Genomic DNA, 13,057 nt, shown 5'->3' on the forward strand with positions numbered 1-13,057 from the left:
AAATAAAAAAAAAGGGTGTTGGATAAAAGATATTACTTTTCTTTAGGAAGCAAAATATAACCATAGGAGTATAAATTATCATCGCAAGACATTTGCCTGGGAAAAAAAATATGTTCAGCTCTTTGAACGTTTATGTTTCGATCAGCTGTGCGAACTGTACGGTACGGTACAAGCGCCTATAATAATAGCTAGCTCGGATGCGATCTTACTCCCTGCCATGCATGCCATCACCTGTGTGGTATGAGTGTCACACGGTGAGTTGAGAGCGAGCAGCGGAGCATCACAGTGATTTTCTAAGCCAGAGAAAATAATTGTAAGTAATTCATTTGCCGTTATATTGAGGGAATTCGTGCAAGAGGTTCTGAAGGTTATAATATATGTGTCCGTGTGTAACCGTATGATTATGATCATGTCTTGACTTGACTTGAGTTTGGGCGAGAAGAGCGAGGCGAGTGAAGTCTGAAGTCAGAGATGATGCGACTGCGCGGGGCGGCGCGGCTGGAGCTGAGTTTGGAATTGGAGAACAGATTGTCTGATGTTTATAAGTATTCCTTTTTGCAGGTGTGCGTGCACTGATCATGATGTAATATAAAGATCCAAGTGCAAGGCTCTTGGAATATGGGCAAAATGTTAGGTTGATTTTGTTAATTGATCTATTTTTCACGGGGTCCTGCTGCCTATACACACAAAGCCCCGGGGGGGCCACTTCCATTGACGAGTGGATACCATGCGCGACCATGGGGTCTCGAAAAGCACCCTAAACACGTAATTTCCATATTCTGAAAATGCACCCCTTAACAGGTATTGGCGTGTGAAACCCTACCCTTAACAAGTATTGGGAACAAAACGATACCCTTGGCAAATATTCCCTGAAATGAGCCCCTAAACAAGTACAGGAATATTTTATTGCTATGTCACGGGTCCTTAGGTCGTCTGTTTTCATTTGGTTTATAGTACGACCCCACTTCCACACCTCGCGCAAATCGGACTCTAAACACGTGTTGGGGCAAAAAGGACATCCTTTATAAAACATTTTAATTTTGTTTTATCATCCCCGCAAATTTGACCCTAAACACGTAACTTTCCTAGCGAAATAGATACCCTTTTTTCATTATTTTTGTGTTTTTGACACCCTTATCACGTTACGTACGTAACGTGCCCTATCTTGAAAAAGACATCCTTTTTACGTGTTTTTTTGGTCGCGCATGGTATCCACTCGTCAATGTAAGTGGCCCCCCCGGGCACAAAGCATCCCCAGGAAAATCTTGGGGGCGCTTCAGCACCCCTACCCCCTTCCCAGGTACTGCCATGGGTTACCCCCTCTACTCCAAACTTGAGTCTTGGGATGATAATGTTGTAGATGGTGGTAAGGGGGGGGGGGTGTATAGAGATGAAATAAGTTGTATATTGATCATTGTTGTGCAGTGGACTGAGTGAAACACGATTTAATTTTTATTAAATCTCAATCTGTGAATTTAGATTTCTGGAGTTTGAATTGTTAGAAGTAAATGAACAGTGCCTAGAAAGTCTAGCGCCCTATCCGTTAACTACTACAATCTGCACTTATATGATTGCATGTTTTGTTCACAGTTCACTGTTTGAGAAGAGTTGTATGATGAGGATAAATGAACATATATAGCCATATAGGATAGAGTTGAATATTTAGGCCTATAATTTTGAAACCATATAGAAGGCCAAGTTTTTATTAATAGGAAAAGAAAATATGGATTAAAGTGTGGTTTGTACATGTACTTGTAATTCAAGGCATATCCATTTTATGATATGGATTGATTGGTGGATACCATTTATTTGATTTAAACTGCCAAATTTTTTAATCACCTCTGAAACATACATTGTTTAAATTTTATTTTTGCCTAGCCCAAAATTGTTAGCAATTTTCTTTGCATACAATTCACACTATGCTTTGCACTCTAGAGACAGAATTGATAATATAATGCAAAATATGACCATGAGAATACAATGCATGCAGCCAGACGTCAGACTGGCTGTGCCATTCATTGTCCTCTGTGGGCCCGGCCTGTCTTGGCGCTCTCTCTTTCTCTCTCTCTTCGCCTTTCTGTCTGGAAGCCCCTCTCTCCGTCTCTTTGTCTTTCTTTCTCTCCACATCACCGCTTCCTCTGACCTTTCTCCTGTCTACTCCTTTTATATACCTTGTTCCCTCACTCCCTTTCTTCTCTCTTTTTTTCTCTCCCTCTCTCCTAATTACTCCCTTTCTCCCCCTCTCTCCCTCTTTATTAACTGTTTCACCTGTCCCTTACTCTTCCTTTCTCTAAACATTGATTAATCTTTCCTTCTCTGCTCTCTTTCCCACTCTCTTCCCCTTTGTCCCCCTCTACATGTAGTTCTCTCTCTATACCTCTCTCTCATCCGGCCACCTCACAATACATCCTACAGTACCCCCTCTCCCGTAGGCGGCGGAAGCGGGGACCTTCCCCCCTAAATTTGAGGTGGGGGGACAATCCCCCCTATTTTTGTTTTGTTTATAACCTTTTAATTTTTTTTTATTTTTTTTTTTGCATGTCAATTTTGTTTCCTCCGTCCCCCCTAAAATTTTTATAGCCCCCCCCCCCCTGAACTTTAGGTTGATATTCTTTTTTTTCTTTTTTGTCAACAAATTTGGTTGGTCCCCCCTAAAATTTTGGTTGGTAACTTTTTTTTTTTTTTTGGCTTGTTAAAAAATGTTAGTGGTCCCCCCTAATTTTTTGGGCTTCCGCCGCCAATGCCCTCTCCTGCTCTCATCTGATTATTGTACTGCCTCCACCTGTCATTCGTTTGTTTTAAATTAACTTTAGACAAGGATTTGTAAGTAGTAAATGTGAAAGCATATTAAAAAATGATGATTTCATACAGATAAACTACCCTTCATTTATAAGTAGGCCTGCCATGCATGAGATAAATTGTATCAAGATCTTGTGGTTAATGTCAGACATCCAAGAATCATGTTCAGTCGACTAAACATGAATCAACATTTCCTGTTTTTCTAGATTCATGACCAATGACCCTTCTTCATAACCTCTCAGAGGAAAGTGAACTCTGTAAAAAAAAGTTAATCTGAAAAAGAGGCTACCTTTGATGATGTTATAAAGGAAATGGAATAAAAAAAGAGAAAGATGACTTGTTATTTCACTGTTTCATAATAGGCCATTGAAAAATTATCATTTGTTGAAATGATTTCTTTATTTTATAGTAGCCCCCTCCCAAAATATGAACCAAACAATACTTATGATGATCTGTTGAATCAGATTAAAGTAATATCGTATTTGTGGATTGCCAAATGATGTTTTAAGGAATCTTACTTTCTTTTATAGTTAAAGGTCAAGTCCACCCAAGAAAAATGTTAATTTGAATTTTAATAGAGAGAAATCAAACAAGCATACTACTAAAAATTTCATCAATATCGGATGTAGAAAGTTATGACATTTTAAAGTTTTGCTTATTTTTTACAAAACAGTTAAAGTCAAATACAAAATGAATAGTGAGTGGGTGACGTCATCAGTACCCTCATTTGCATACCGGGATGTGCATATAACCATTTGAAACTTTAATATGTCATAACTTTCTACATTTACATACAATATTTATGAAACCTTCAGTGTTATGCTTGTTGGATTTTTCTCCTGTTATTCAAAGAAACTTTTTGTTGGGGTGGACTTATCCTTTAACTCTTTGCACGCTGAATTAATTTTTGGGGGATAATAATGACAATTGTTTCCATGTTATTTTCTTTAATTCAAGACAGGGCGCTACATAAGCACTTGCCCGATTGCCCGGGGCAAGTAAAAGTTAGAGTCAGGCGAGTGTTTTGAAGTAAAGACCAAAACTACTTGCCCCAATTGGGCAAGCAAAATTCTCACAGTAGAATGACCAAAATTACAGTAGGGTTGATATGTCAATATATTGACCCTAATTTTGGTCATGGCAGGCAAGATAAAATCACTTTGGAAAAAGAAATGCAATAACAAAGTAGATCAGTTCATGTCAAAAGAGAGAAAAAATCAATGTTTTATAAAAGTTAAAACCGCATAACTTTCTTTTGGAGAGGTTAAATCTTTTTTCAATGATTTTTTCAGGCAAGTGAAATAGATTTTTGGGCAAGTATATTCCAACTATTTAACTCTTTAAGAGCCATTGGCAGCTATAGTTGCCCATAGCCCTCTAGTGCCATTGGCAGCTATAGTTGCCCAAGTAACTTTTTTTTGTTTTTAACCAATTTTACAGCCAGAAAATCAACACCATATTCTGTGTTTTTTATGTTGTTATATTGGCAAGGAATTCACAATTGATTTTGTCATATAAAAAATAGTGGTTTACATAGACATTTTTTGAGTAAAATGGCATTTTTGCATCATTATTTTGAAGAGTTGATTTCGGATATTGCCGCGATCTGAATCAAGGTTTCCCCTATAGACACGTGTGATATAAAGGTTGTGTGTAGCAATACACGTACTTCTATGGGCAGAGCAAAGGCGAGTGTGCGAAGGCATTCAGCTCGGAATTGACCAATGACAGAGCGGTACGATGTCTCTCACCCAATGCTACTCGCCCATTCGCTATTGTTTTATGAATATTCATGAGCTATCGATCGGGTCTATTGCAGGCCGATATGGTAGTATTCTTGTGTCAAGGCTTTTTTCTGCCTGCAAATGTGCAAGGTTTGGGGGAGATTATTTTGGGGGAGGGGGGGGGGGGGGCGGGGGAAGGTCTCATACTTTGTTTTTTTTAGCATTCTCACAAAATTGTTCTCGTTATAAATATATGAGTAAAGAAGTCTGTCATTTCCAACTCTCGTCGCACTGCAATCATCACACTCATTATTTATTTATTCATTTATTATTGTTATTATCATTATCATAATTAGTATTACTATTATCGTAATCATTATTTTCATTATTGTTATTATTATTATCATTATTCTTCTCCTTCACCTTCTTCTTATTAGTATTAATGTTATTGCCATCAGAATCATCATCATCATTATGATTATTATTCAAAAATAATTGTTGTAATCATATCAAATGCATTCCTTCTGCAGCCAAACTCTCTCTTCATAAACTTAAGATCAGGTAAATAACGGTTCATATTCGTTTGTGTTTTTATAGCCCAAACCATTACAAAAAAAAATGACTGACATTGTTATGCTTATCAATATCATATTCAAACTTCTCACAAAAATATGGATCGTTCAATATTCTCCTCTAATAAAATAGGAAGAAGCAACAAAAAATAAATGTGATGATTAAAACGGCCGATAATACCGCTTTATTCGTCTCAAGATTTATTTTTTTCAAGGTGGATGTTTTTCCTTTGCTAAATCAAACCATTGGTCAGAGAAAAAGTAAACGGAGTATGTACAGTAATATCAGATGTTTTGAGGAAAAGAAAAGAAAGGGATACACTAACAAAACCGATCAGACCGACCTCTTAGTTGCTGCATCATTGACATCACTATCAAAGGGATTTTAAAACGACTTTAGAGAGTAGAAATGAAAATGATAACGATGATAACGGGTTGAATATTACATTTCTTTATACCACGCATATTATTGTACACTATGTTATCTGAACAAATTATTTCTTGTACCACGGATAGTGCTACGAGCTGGGGATGCCCTGGGCGGATGCAGGATTTTTCTGTAGGGGGGCAAATTGTTTTCTCTTTACCTGGGTCACCCATAAGAAATCAATACCGGAACCTTTGAAAGTATTAAAAAGTCAAATAAAAAGACGCGCGTGAGCCCCGATTTCTATGAACATCCTGTGCTAAATTACTCTCCTAGATAATAGGTCAGGAGGGAGCGCGGATTAGAGATTCCTCATGAAAGAGAGTCTGGGCATCTATTGTTCATGACTTGGTGGCATGAACAAAAGAATGTAGTCGCGTAGAATGTTAACAGGTGGCTACTTTGGTCAGACCAGTAATACAGAACAAATAGGCCTATTTTCTTTTTGAAAATTTGTATTGATTTTTTTTTGTTTGTAACTGATCTGCATTCCCTCTTCTTTGATTCACGAAAACTAAACTTTTTTTTCTTACTTCTGCGCACTTTGCCAAGAACGCCTATATTATTTTGTGGGATTTTATACCCCAAACTTGTAAGTATTGAATCTGTCCGACCTCTCTTTATCTATATTTCAATATATCATCTTCAGTTCTTTTATATTTTGTCTCCTTTTGACTGGCAATAACTTTGTTTGTTACACTGCGAATAAAAAAATTACAGAGTCTTATTTAGAAGACTACACGAATGAAAGGGTACGGTTGGCCGCACTTTGAAGATACATGGCTCTAATATAGTATTGTGTGTGGATCGCAGCTGTGCTGTGATTGGTTACTTGATCGACGACAATGCCCTTTTTTGGAAAAGGTCGCTTTCAATTGCGTGTGTATATACATACTCTCTCGTACTTCAGAGGAAATAACTTGAATAGCAAAATAGTATTTCATTCAAAAGAGCATTATTTTTCGTTATTTCTGTTTGTTCAATTTCATCAATAGATACGTCATTTGAAAGGGTAAACATTGAACTTTCATTTTATCTTCTTAATTTCTTGGTATCTCTACAATTCCTCAGGTTATTTACTCTTTGAAATGTTCATAAAATCATAATTTTCTAGGTTTTACTTATTGAAAAAAAAACGATGTAAAATATTACATCTTTTCTCCATTTTTCCAGACACGAATATGAAAGATAATAACACGACCATAAAGCCCATGAACCATGCATCATTTCATGTGTAGAAGGTTTTATTATACAACGTACGGGTAAAGAATTATGACCATTTTAAAATCAGTCACTGCTCACGTTTCGGTCAATTTAGGATTCCCTCGAATATCCCTGGCAGTAGAGGGGTATTGGGCCTGGCAGAGTAAGAGTTAAAACTTAACTTGCTTGACTGGGCAAGTGCTTCTTAAAAGTTATGTAGCACCCTGATTCAAGATATCCATATTGCACCAATTATACTTATTATTATTATATGATGTTATCAAAGAACTACTGCCTTTTATTAGCCTATCTAATTTGAAGATGGGGAGAAAACTAATTATTACAATTGTTGAATTTAATCGTACGAATGTGCAAAATTGCAACATCAGCGCACAAATGGTTGACAAAAGGAAAAAAACAAGAAATGAAATGGGAAAAGGAGAGAGACAGCCCCCTTTTATATCGAATTCCTGTATAGTCTCCAAGCAAGACAAAAGTATGAATTTGCTATAAATAAATGTGGTCTGCAAACTTGAAATAAAAGAAACTGATCCACTAAAAGTTGATCACTTTTGGTATTTATGTCGCTAGTTTTCTCCTTTGTTTTTGATACACCTGCAGCAGCGTGCGACACTGGCTCTGGTCCTACGGTCCCAGACTAGTAAAAATTGCTGTCGGCCCAGTAACTTTTCAGAAATAACCAGATTTACCAGTATGACATGACCAGTAAAAATATATATCAAACTAATACAAATGATATTTTCCCCTCTTTAGTAAATCATAAAAATGGCTCTGGCTGCTTATGAATTATGTTGTGTGTGTGTGTACAAGTTGTTATGGTTTGGGGGCAGTTAAAGCAATAAAAGACAGCAAAATAAACTCCAGTCTTTTCTTACGTTTTTCCTTATTTTAGGGGAACCAGTAAATCTTAGGTTCAGCCCAGTAAAAAAAAAGGAAAACTGGGTATCTAGTCTGAAATGAACATGTTGGACCAGTAGAAAAAAGGGTTATTGCACATGGAGCCCTGTCTGCAATGTGAAGAAGTTGATAAACAATCAACAAAGCTCCTTTTTGTTTGCTATTCATATTACCCCATATTGTACAATTATTACAGTAGTTGATAGCTAAAAAACCAGGCGTTGTGGTGTGTGCCTGTAATCCAAGCTACATGTATGTAGGTAAGTAAATTGATGCATAGATTGTAGTGAGCCCTGGTCACGTCTTTCGGTTGGTAATGTTAAGGCTCAGTCCCAGATGTACAGTAGATCTGATTCATACACATCTGACAGTAAACACACATACATTATGGTCCGAATGTGGGAGAGGGGGGTGGAGGGGTGGATAACAAGACAATTGTGACATTGATTTTCCATTTTGATATGTAGAATAAATATTCTTTCTTTCCAAATGTAATTTCACTGTCTTTGTGATTACTTTTACAGGATGAAGACTTCTGATCACAAACTCAAACTTATAAATGGGCAACCTTCATGGATGACACTCTTGCCTTTTTGAAAGCCCATGCGAGGACTGGTTGATGAAGGATTCCAATCATAACGGTGATATCTTCATGTTTCAAACTTTCTTATGAAGCAACTATTAAAGCTAGTGAGGCATATTAGGAGAGGGCGCCATGTCAGGTAAATGTACTTTGATCGTACCCTGAAATTGATGTGTGCTGTCAACATGCATAATGAGCCGGTCAATGAATGTCAATTTTGATGGAGCACCAGAAAAAATCTTTTGCATGATATCCAACGTCTTTGTGAAAGTGTTGACAAAATGAGCAAGGATTTTTTTTATCACCACCAGGGAAGTTCAGTACAGGTTATTAATATCTTGTCAAGGGCTTTTATCTTGTGTTCTTTTAATTCAGCAGAAGATGTAGATTTATCTTGAATTGGTTTAGAATTGTCATAGACTCTGCAGCAAGGCGAAGAAGTTGCACGTTGTGAATGATTCACACAGCTACTCTAGTTTTGTATCCCCATCAAGTGCGATTAATCACCATCACTGCCAAGCTCTTCTTTCGCGACTGTTTGCCGAGAGAGATTTATTGAGGGTAAAAGTAAACACCATGGAGGCCAGGAAGAAGATACCCCAAGATGCGAAGCCCGAGTCCGTCATTATCGATGTTCAGTCAGACTCGACGGACGGTTACAGCCAGCTGAATGAGGACATACTGGAGGAGTGTGGGAACAGCTTCACTGACTCTGATTCTAACTCCAGCATCGTCCACTCGGTGATTGTTGTAGACCAAGCCTGCAGCACCCTTGACAGGACCAAACGGACCAATCCTCAAGCTGATCCCGACGTTCTGGTCCAGTCGGTGAAGACACTGACAACGCAGATCAAAGCGCTGACGGACAACACAAAGCAGCTGGCACTGGAGGGCTTGTCGCTCCGGAACGAGCTTGAGAGGGTGGCGGATCAGGTAGATCAAGCAGAGAAGTCAGATGAACTCACAAAGCTCCTTGCTGTAGAGAAACTGAAGAAACAGTTGACCTTCGGTCCAGGAAGAGGAAGTGATCAAAAGAGGAAAGGTCAAGGGGATCAACCCGGTGGATCTGAGATGGACCATGCAATTGGTAAGTCCTTGTTTGTGTTTTAACTAACATTTCAATTTTGTGATATTTGTCAAGCATGACTGCTTCACTGCAATATACCAGTGATGCAATACCTGCAATGTAATAATGAAATAACAAGGGCTTTTTATTATTGCAAAGGAGACGGCCGCTACATGATGTCATAGGTCCCAATGCCCTTTTCACTGGACTTTGATAGTATTTGACCATTTTTTACCACTTAATTTTTCCCCCGATTTGTACTGAAATGAAAAATGTGCCATTTTGAAAAGAGACCTTGCACTTTATTGTAACCACAAATAGTCTAGGTGCCTCCCTCAATGGCTTATCTTTTTTTTAAGAATGGGAACCTTTGTCTAGATGCTACATGTACTTTTGAGAGAATCCACACCGGACAAGAAAACCATCATGTAGCTTGTCTCAGGAATCTGAAGAAATAGACCAACTGTCTTTGCCCCTCATTCTATGATCCGCTCTTAATCAACAACAAGAGATGCTAATCTCAATTATTAGACTAGCCTTTGAGTGTTAAAAGTAATTAAAAATGATGCTACATGTACATACATACAGTATGCAGCCACCTGGTGTAAAGCTTCCTCCAATGTGAAACTGCCATCATTCTGCTTCACAGAGTGAGCAGTTCATTTCAAGGCTACTAAAATTAGTAGCAAGGCTAGAATACAAGTATGCACAAATCTGAATTGACAAAAATTGTTTTTGTAGAACTCATATTAAAATCATTACCACAATTCGCTTGGATACATACATGTGCGTGTAGACCTGTAGAAAGCAAATTATGCATAGAGTGTCTGGGTCAACAAACTTTGTGAATATTTTTGAAACTGTTCAGAATGATGCACTTCATGTACGGTACATGCAGTTCAAGAATTGAAAGTCCCTTTATGATTCTTACTGGATGAGCAACTGTATAAATTTCTTTTAATCTTAATATGTCACTTAGGTTTTCAAGATGATTGAAATTAATTTCTTATTCATCCACAAGCCCATTCCAGGAAGCGTTGCCACTTGACAGCTACATACATGTAGCAAAAAATAACTGCAAAAATAAAACAAAAAGTCAGCGAACTTCATCTTCTTCTGTGGAATATATGGATTATTTCCTATATTGAAAGAACAAATAAACTTTTATTTGACAAAGTCATAACTTTAATAATAACGGGAACAAGAGAAGGAACTTTGTCAATCAATCACCTTTTCCATCCAATAATACTTGTTTGTTGCAAACCTTTAGTTTTAATTTGAACGATTTATTAACTCATGACTCATGACATTAAACTGTTATTGTTTAAATGACATTTACTGGAGCTCTGCTTATGTCCATCACCAATCATAAGACAAGAAGGAAATAAGATCAGCTGGCTGTTTAAAACCAATAAAGTATGACTCTTATTTCTCGTAACATAAACTTTTAACCCAATTGTTGCGACATTGTCTTGTCATGTGACATATTCTATTACAGCTAATAAAGTAATATGGCATTGTGCACTATTATCTGTTGCGCAATCGATAACAACCATACTACATTCATTACTCAATGCTACAATATTTTTTTATTAGATTGGCTTTACATATAAATATTGATTAGGAATCCTTGGCTATCTGATAGTCTGACAGCACAGACTCAGATTTGGCACTTTTGATGTGTCGATAGTCTGCAAGCGCAGACATTTGACACTTGCACCAATTACACTTTTACCATGTCTAGAGTGAAGACTAGACGCCAAACTCTCTCCTTGGTAGAGCCAGCCACAGTACATACATGTAGTGAATCTAGTCTCACTACTTCAGACTCTGTATTGATGTACTATACGAATTGCAAAAACCATGGGTCTGTGTCTGCAGACTAGTGTGTCGAATAAGAGCCTCAACAGTACTACAGTACAGTGTACATATGGGTGAATCAAGTCTCCTCTATGATGATTTACATAAATTACAAAAACCAAGAGTACGCACCTGCAGACTAATCGAGATCTGGACGTTTATTTGTTTGGAAAATCCCACACTCACACACTGCACCAGTCCTCTCTCTTTTCCCCTTCTTCTTCAGACATGGAGAAGGAGAAATTAAGTTCTAGAAAGAGAAGGTTATTAGAGAGTGAGTGTAGGATTTTCCAAACAAATAAACATCCAGATCTAGACTATGCAGCTACATCTATGTATTTGCGCTGTCTGCGCTGTCGCTAGTCTTGCCTCCAGGCAAGGCTGATTCCTATCGATCCATCGTAAAAAATCAGAGAGTAGTGTTGTATAATCAGTTTGCCCGGGTACAGGGGAACATAAGTATGAAAGCAGATTGGAATGTGATTGAAATGCCAGAAGCTGGTACACTGGTCAACGTTTTTAGCATCATAGACACCGTTCTCATTATGCTTTCTAAAACTAGTTTACTGGAGACCGATTCAGAAAATCAGTTTGGAAGATCGGTTTGCTAGCGTTCCCTCTTGATGGCACGAAAATGATTTTCAAAGATGATGATGGTGGCGATGATAGCGGGGATGATGATGATGATGGTGGGGATGAAGATGATGATTATGGTGGTGATTGGATGATGATGATGGTGGTGGTGATAATGATGATGATGTTGATGATATGGTGGTGATGATGACCTGATGACGACAATGATGATGGTGGAGATGATGTGACAATGATGGTGGTCAGGTGGTGGTGGTGGAGATAATGATACTTAATGATGATGATGATGATGGTGGTGATTGGATGATGATGGTGGTGATGATGATGATGGTGGTGATTGGAGGATGATGATAATGATGATGGTGGTGGTGATTGGATGATGATGATGATGATGGTGGTGGTGATGGTGATGATAGTGTTCGTCACTTAATGGTGATGGAAATGATAATGATGATAATGACAACAACGATGATAATGATACTTGTAGTACATGTATCTGATGGTAAAAGGGCTGATGATGGTTTAGCAGTGATAAGGATGGGTGGCACTCGTGATCACATTGATGATGATGCCCATAATTTGATGGTGGTGTGATTCATGTATAAACTGGGGATTCAACCAAATTGCATCACTTCATTGGGTAATACTGATGCCAAAACTCTTAATCTTGAGCAGGGAGAATGAGTAGTAATTATTATATTATTGGTATTATTATTATTATTATTATCATCATTATTATTATTAGTAGTAGTAGTATTATTGTCTCGCCTGCGTAGCGGAGCGAGACATAGGTATCACTATTTCCGGTGTCGGCGTCGTCGTCGTCGTCAACAATTGTGTTGTACACCCAATAACTTTCTATAGCTTCGAGGTGGGATCACCAAATTCATACCAGAGGTCCATCTCCTAAAGGCACAGGTCAAGTTCGAATATGAGTCGAATTTGAATAAGGTCAAAGGTCAATGAACTTCCCATGACTGGCACTGTGCTGTGTTGTACACATAATAACTTTGTACACCCAATAACTTTCTATAGCTTCGAGGTGGGATCACCAAATTCATACCAGAGGTCCATCTCCTGAAGGCACAGGTCAAGTTCGAATATGAGTCAAATTTGAATAAGGTCAAAGGTCAAAGGTCAATGAACTTTCCATGACTGGCACTGTGCTGTGTTGTACACATAATAACTTTGTACACCCAATAACTTTCTATAGCTTCGAGGTGGGATCACCAAATTCATACCAGAGGTCCATCTCCTGAAGGCACAGGTCAAGTTCGAATATGAGTCGAATTTGAATAAGGTCAAAGGTCAATG

The 13,057-nt window shown here is 38.0% G+C and overlaps 1 protein-coding gene across 1 annotated transcript; it reads left to right on the forward strand.

The window, feature by feature from the left end:
* The first annotated feature begins 224 nt into the window (after positions 1-224).
* LOC135154878 (uncharacterized) lies at positions 225-10,371 on the forward strand. Its single transcript, XM_064103099.1, has 2 exons — positions 225-313; positions 8,168-10,371. The coding sequence occupies exon 2, from the start codon at positions 8,803-8,805 to the stop codon at positions 9,334-9,336; it is 534 nt and encodes a 177-aa protein (XP_063959169.1). The 5' UTR covers positions 225-313; positions 8,168-8,802; the 3' UTR covers positions 9,337-10,371.
* The last annotated feature ends 2,686 nt before the right edge of the window (positions 10,372-13,057 follow it).

The sequence above is a fragment of the Lytechinus pictus genome, chromosome 8 (assembly GCF_037042905.1).
Source record: "Lytechinus pictus isolate F3 Inbred chromosome 8, Lp3.0, whole genome shotgun sequence".
NCBI classification, from domain to species: domain Eukaryota; kingdom Metazoa; phylum Echinodermata; class Echinoidea; order Temnopleuroida; family Toxopneustidae; genus Lytechinus; species Lytechinus pictus.

Excerpts from the sequence above, each read along its gene's own strand:
- LOC135154878 (XM_064103099.1), top strand. The coding sequence starts at position 8,803 with ATGGAGGCCAGGAAGAAGATACCCCAAGATGCGAAGCCCGAGTCCGTC.